This window comes from Streptopelia decaocto (genome assembly GCF_964273445.1).
Source record: "Streptopelia decaocto genome assembly, chromosome: 6".
Lineage (NCBI taxonomy): Eukaryota > Metazoa > Chordata > Aves > Columbiformes > Columbidae > Streptopelia > Streptopelia decaocto.
This window is the reverse complement of record NC_138660.1, coordinates 62,558,257-62,565,378: the sequence shown is the minus strand read 5'-3', so window position 1 is coordinate 62,565,378 and position 7,122 is coordinate 62,558,257. Positions and strand designations below refer to the sequence as shown.

General features: G+C 44.8%; 1 protein-coding gene across 2 annotated transcripts; it reads left to right on the top strand.

Moving 5' to 3' along the window:
- Positions 1-830: 830 nt before the first annotated feature.
- Positions 831-5,152, top strand: LOC309441567 (basic helix-loop-helix transcription factor scleraxis-like; the record flags this gene model as incomplete). 2 transcript variants are annotated; one of them, XR_014184419.1, is made up of 3 exons in its annotated part: positions 831-1,250; positions 1,397-1,498; positions 2,807-5,152. XR_014184419.1 is itself a non-coding variant. In XM_082056368.1 (2 exons), 2 exons carry the CDS (start codon positions 831-833, stop codon positions 1,445-1,447), a joined length of 471 nt encoding a protein of 156 aa, XP_081912494.1. In that variant the 3' UTR covers positions 1,448-2,688. The 2 variants fall into 2 exon arrangements, 1 of the variants encoding a protein (XP_081912494.1); XM_082056368.1 differs by lacking the exon at positions 2,807-5,152 and having other exon boundaries at positions 1,397-2,688.
- Between the last annotated feature and the right edge of the window lie 1,970 nt (positions 5,153-7,122).

The following is a 7,122-nucleotide window of genomic DNA, read 5'->3' as shown; positions in this document are numbered from 1 at the left end:
GCTAATCCGGCCCTGATGGGGCAAGAAGGATTAATACTTAGACAATATCACTGCCACAAATAAGCTTCTGGGATCACAAAAAAAAAGTCAGTCAAGGATGCTTCATTGGGTAGACATGATTCATTTGAGAAAACCTGCACCGTGACCTTTCATGAGTTTCTGAGAGCAGGCAGGCTGTCAAAGTTCTATGGAGGAAAGAGGAGTAATCAACCAGTGCTCATGATGACCTTTTAATAAGTAAATGGTTGAGGCCGGCAGGCATTCTGAACAGAATGAGGAATTGGTTTTGTATCTGTGTCTAGTGCTTGCTGGGGAGGGTGATGGAATCCACTCCTGTGCTTGTTCTATTAGCTCCTTCCAAGTAATACATATATACATATATAGGTATATGTGCACAACTGGAACGGCGCAAGGGGGTGCAGATTGGGTAAAACTGTCAAAGTCTGCGCACCCTGAGAGCAGGGACGGGGCCGTTCCCACCACGACCCGGCTGCCGCGGGCGAACCTGCGCCCGCTGGAGCCCCCCGGCCCCCGCCGCAGGGCGCAGGACAGAGCACCCGGCTCCCTGCAAACCGCCGTCGCGGGCTCCCCTCGGCCCGCGGAGCCCCCGGCAGCGGGGAGGCGGAGGAAAAGGGGGGGGTTTCCCCGGGAGCCGCTGCCGGATCGAGCCCTTCGCGGCCGCGGCGACAGGTGCGGCGGCCCCCGGCTAAAAGCAGCAACCGCGCCAGGCACGACCTGCCGCGCTACCGGCGGGACACGGGGCCGCGGCGGCGGGCAGGGGCAGGGGCCCATAAAAGTCATGGGGCGGCGGGGCGGCGGCGGCGGGCGCCATGAAGGGCGGCGGGGGGGCGGCGGAGCAGGCGCGGGCAGCGGGCGGCGGGCGGCGGCGGCGGGCGCGGGGCGGCGGCGGGCGGCGGGCGGCGGCCAACGCGCGGGAGCGGGACCGCACGCACAGCGTTAACACGGCCTTCGGCGCCCTCCGCCGGCTCATCCCCACCCGGCCCGCCGACCGCCGGCTCTCCAAGGTGGAGACGCTGCGCCTGGCGTCCAGCTACATCTCGCACCTGGCCAACGTGCTGCTGCTGCAGCGGCGCCAGGCCGAGGGCACGGCCACCGCACAGCCCTGCCCGCAGCCCTGCTCGGAATCCTGCTCGGAATCCTGCCCGGAGCCCTGCCCGCAGCCCCCAGCATCCAGCGCCACCACGCCGAGGCCCATCTGCACCTTCTGCCTCAGCGAGCAGCGGAAGCGGGTAAGGGGCAGCTCCCCAGCATCTCCCTTCGGGCACCGGGATGGTGTCTTGCAGAGGGTGGTTATGGGTCTAGTTTGGGATTGTCCCAACCGAGGGTTTGGGGGTCTCCCTGGTGTCTCCTGACCTGTTTTTTATCCCTCGTACAGCACCGAGAAGGAGAGAAACCGCTGTCTGGTCCAGCTTTAAGTGGACACTAAATCGGCCAAGAAGCTCGCGCCAGCCTTGTACGGACGGTACAACTGCTCTGGGTAACATCGCTGCACTCATGCTATACATTTACACTTAAATAACACAGGCCTAAAAAAGTTGCTTTTGAAGCCTATGTGCTTTGTTTCGCTTTGCGACAGGTTTATTCAGGGTATTTTGCAAATTAAATCGAACGCTGTTGAGACACTTGCACCTGGTGCGGCAGCTATTTTAGTGCGAGAAACGTTAAACCTCAGCAGCCAAGCCCTGAGCCTGATGTCTCCTAAACCTATCTCACATGATGAAACTTGAACTTGCAAATGCACAGTGTCCCCTGTCAGGAGAAGCTGTCACGAACATGTCGTGCCGTACGCCCTCAGCCCGGCTGGGCTGCACGCAGTGCGGCCGCCCACTCCTCCAGCTGTACGCTTAGTCCCGGCCTGCGGGGCTGAGACCGACAGCTGACATGCTAGGGCGGTTTGAACGATGCTGGAGGATTATTTTAAGGTGTTCACAGAAAGTCAGGAAACTTCCAGAGAAAGCACCACCATTTGCTGTGCACATAGGCACGGGATGTAGCCAGGACAGGAGAGGGAAGCAGAGAAGTGCTGCGTAATCGACGCTCTCTTCTTATTAATGGTGAAAGTCGTGCCAGTCCTCTAAAAAGAATCACAGAATCATTTCAGTTGGAAGAAACCCTCAAGATCATCGAGTTCAACCATAACCTAACTCTAGCAGTAAACCTTGTCTCTAACAACCTCATCTAAACACCTTTTGAACCCCTCCAGGGATGGTGACTCCACCACTGCCCTGGGCAGCCTGTTCCAATGCCTGACAACCCTTTCCATGAAGAATTTTTTCGTAATATCCAACCTAAACCTCCCTTGGCACAACTTGCGTCCATAGCGTGGGTTGTTCCTAAATCTGGCAAGCACAGGGTAGGGAGGGTTTCCCAAGGGCTCTCTGCATTTCCCCGTCACCCAGATCATTCCCAAGTTGTGCCTGTACATCACCGATGCCATTTATCTCCCTCGGTTTATTAACTTGTATACTTTTTTATTTTTTAGAAGTCTAAAAAGCAAATGCGCATTTTACGTTTCCAGTTTTGGACATCAGCAAAGCAGCAGGCTAAAATCTTAAACCCCACTAACAGTGGATTTAAAAAAAATCATATAGATAGTTTAATTTTGCAATGTTTTTATAGTTATTTATAATATATTTAATTTGGCCTTAATTAATCTTAACTTACTACTTCGGGAGGCACTCTGTATTCTTTAAAAGCTTGGTAACGGTACCACTCTGAGGAGCTCTCCAAGGAATCCTTGTCTCTGTTTCTGTCCCCGATGCCATCTGCTCGCTGCTCCCGCCAGCCCCGCTGCTCCCGCCAGCTGGGAGGACTGAAGAAGCGGCGCCGCGTTGCTCACTTTGCTTTCTGCCCAGAATTTTCTCATCTTCCCCCAAGTGCAAAGCAAATCCTGGCATTTATTATGAAGAACAAGATCTTGGTGTATCGCTCATGCAACTTCACGTTGTTTACTTTTCCCTCTCCCCTCCCCAACGTGCACTGACCGACTTTCCTTTATCATGAGGAAAAAATCTGTTGTACCTCCAGAACCTGCTGTAAATTTCTCCTTTAAATCCTAATCAGGAAACGCACCGAAGCAAAGTCCCAGCAACTCCACATCACGTCAGTCTACCCACTTATTAAAATCTACATGCTGTGTTTTCCTGGATTGAGAAGATGCTTTTTGCTTTTAAAAGGTTTCTATCATTATTTTATTTACTAAATGGCTGCCAGATGATGATCTTTGTTTTGCTTTGGCATTGATTGGTGAAGCTGGAACTCTCTCATGTTTATACAGAGTGAGTTTTAATTTATCTATTGTTTCAGCATGTGTGTGGGGTATAGATTTCCACAAACATCTCTTCCTGTTTGGTTTTATATTTGAAAAAGTTTGTCTTTTAAAAAATTATTTACTTTATAATTAAAGCTGATCTTACAGCTAAGCTCTGTGTTCTTAGGAACACATTAAAGCAAAGCGCCTGACCTGCTTTACGGACAATTAGTACTAATTTACTCATTTAGCTGTATCATTCAGTATGATACCCTAAAATGACAAAAAATAATGCAGTTTTAAACAATTTTAGCAAAATTTTGCACTGCGTATGCAAAATTTTGCGATTCATAAGACAATAAGATTAATTACTTCAGGTTTTAAAAGTGTGGTGATGTTATTGCAGTTTTAAGAGTGGTTCTTGGCAAACGCAGCTTATTTGGATTTAATAGGATTATCTCTATACTTAGTTATTAAAGGAAATGAGCATAAAAATTGAGGTCCACTTGAAAGTCCACATGAAAGCTCATGACTTGAAACTCGTGAATAATCTGCTCAATTCTACAGGAATTCGGTGCTCTCACTATAAATGGGATTTTATCCCCTTGTTTTTGTATAGCATTTATACAAAATGCTTTTCGATGACAAAAGCAGGAACAGGCTGTTATGACTTGGCCATATCTCCTGTTGCATGTGGCTCAGTGTAGCCTTAAATTGTGCTCTCTTTACTCAGGAGAAACTGTTGGATTCAACTGGGCTTGAAGATTTCAGTATAATGCTTAGGGTTTCAATTACTAAATAACATTGGAATTCCAGTAACACTGATTGATCATGGCAGAAATTAGGCCCCAGAGCACTGTGGCCCAAATATCCATAGTATAGACAGGTAATATCTATCCAAAACAACTATGACACTGAGTTCTCCAAGGAGCAGACTTCAAGCCTTTGTTTATACATATGTAACACTCTGTATTTAAATGGGGGCAGATACTTAACTTTGCCTAAGTCTATTTATAATTTAAAATTTCTCTACCCTCAGGAGCAAAAATAAAAGCTACAGGACTGAGCTGTTGCTGTGTACCGAGTTTTCTAGACACCTAGGGAAAAACAATTTAATTTCTAGAGACACAGATGAATTGAGTGCTCAGATTTCACATCTAAAGAGCTCACTCGTCATTGGGTGTTTTATTGAATTTGTACTGTGTGAGTTTATGTGTCTTATCAGCTCTATTTTTTTAATCACTTGGTGGAAAGGCATTGTGGCATGCACGGATCTATATTTATAAGCCAAATTTTTGAAACTCAGCTGTCTAAAAGCAAGTACCATGTTTTCCCCCTCTTGTTCTGCCAAAGACATTGTATTTTCCACATATTTGTAAGTTCATTCTGTATGTATGAACAGAGACATGCCTAATGCCAATCCCATCTTTGTTTTCCTGTATACGCTTGGCTATTCAATTTACATGATGCATGAATAAAGCAGAAATGGTGAGATATACACCATGTGATCTTAGATCCTATTAAATGATTGTTAAAGTATTCCAAGCATAGTACTTTGTATAAATCATTGTACTTAGCCTGGTACATCACAGCATAAAACCAGCATCAAGCAAAACGAATAGATCATGTTGCTGATTTTACTGGTTAAGTTTAAAGAAGTATTTGAACATATTACTTGGGTGTTTATGGATTAATTATAATGTAAATCAAAGCAGTTACATGTTAGCTACTATTTTCAGTTCTGTTCTACAAAATGGAAGTTTCCTTTCTAATACTTTCTTGGGATATGTGCTTATTTACAAACATCTGTATTTGTTTGCAAAATATGCTTATATTTGCTGAAATAAACAGTATTTTTGTTACGAAATTAAACAATAAATGATGAAAACTATGGCGTTAGTTCTATAGCCATCTCAGTTAAGATATAAGTATTTAAGCTTTTTCTTACACTTTTTCAAACCTATCTATACAAGATTTCAGCAGCATATATATATGTATGTATGTCCATAGCATATGTATGTACATACGTACTACGTGGCACAAAAGATGCATCCTAGGTGCTTTCAGGAAATTGTAGGGCGTAACGTTTCCCCATAAGCAATTTTCTTTGGATGTTACGTGTTTGTTAGCAGGATTCGTGGTTCCTAAGGCAGCAAACAGAGCATCAGTGCAAGAGGACAAGCTTCTCAGTCAACTGATTGCATTAAACCTCTGCCAAATTTACCCTTTGAAAAAAACCTTCTGCTCACCAAAATGATTCTCTTTGGCCCTCTCTGAAAGACAAACATTAAATAATAAATCTTTACTCACCGTACTTAATCTTGCATCATCACATACTCCCCCCTTATATATATTCTATATGAAACTGTATAAGCCATTTCACAGAAACCATAGGAAATCGACCATAAATTAGAGTCCACTGAAAATTTCAGACGCAAAAATCTTTGATGCCACTGGTTACCAGATTCTTTCATAACAGACCTTCGACTTCCTTCCACTAAAAAAAGATGTTTTCTGTGTTCTGGCCTGTTGCACTGTGAGACACCAGACACTATGTTGAGAGAATCTCTCAAATACATAGAACCTAGGACAGCTGTCTAAATACCACTTTTCAAAAGGGAGTAGTAACGTCCTGATTGATAGTGAGAACTAATAGATAATAAAAGGCTAAGAGAAAGGCTATGTATAAAATTAGCTAAAATAGACTGTATGCTGCCAAGGCAAAAGATCTAGGGGGGTATATTATACCAGGAATCCTTTGAAAGTTGAAAAAAAGTGGTTCTAAAGAATCAACATGGGGCTTGTGGGGGAGGAAGGGAGAATTATTACTGGGCTAAAAAATACTGTAGAATTTTGTGAAAGCTAAGAAAAAAACATTACTTAATAGTGAGAAGAACCGAACAGTCTGCTCTGAACATCTTTCTTCAAAAACGATTTCAAAATTTGGATATAGATTCATAGCCAGGCAGCTCAGTGTCTTATTTCACCTGAAATCCTGTAGCTATTGCAACATAATACAGAGTTTCAGAAACCTTGAAGATTCATCCCACTTTTGAAGCTGTACAGAAATGAATACAGGGTTCCTCGGGAGAGGAGGAGGAGGAAGAGAGGACAACGATGAAGAGTAACCGGGAGCCCACGGAGGAGGAGATTCTCTGTGCTGCCAAGAGAAATCCTGGTTAAAGTCCAGGTCAGCACTTACCCCTACAAATGCTCTAATCATCGTAACCCTCCCTCATTCTCTGGACAGGAGTGCGTATAAAGAGTATTTGGTGTCTATTTGGGACTCCCAAGCAGCCTCTGGTTACCGGTATCTGGATATTCAGCTCTGCAAGGACTGTGCTGCAACTGGCCATGAGATGGGCAACCAAAGAGAGTTTTGTTGCTCTTTTAATGGATATTTAGATATTTATCATAATTTAGGCAACTGGGAAAGGTCCTCATGAACTGCTGTGCTACAATCAGGCACCTAAATTATGGCTAATAGAAAATCAGGATGTACGTATGCGTCCATTTTCCCCAGCAGAAGGCTAATTTCAGGCAGTCCTTCCTCCAGCTTCTGTTTCCTGACCCCCCAGCTGTGTCACTGGGTCACTGGAACTTTTTGTGGACCCCCTCTGAAGCCAGATGAGGTAAAGCATATATGTTAAAATTAAAAGAAAGAAATAAGCCACACACAACAACAAAACAAATGCATAACACACCCCCAAACTCCCAAAGAAATCCAGCTCTTGCAAGGATTTGACATCCCGATACAAGTGAACTATGATGCACCAAAGAAAGTGTCCACTGTTAGTGTAACAAAACACGTAAGATACCAGTTGCTTTAGAAAGGCCTTATCTTCTCTCAT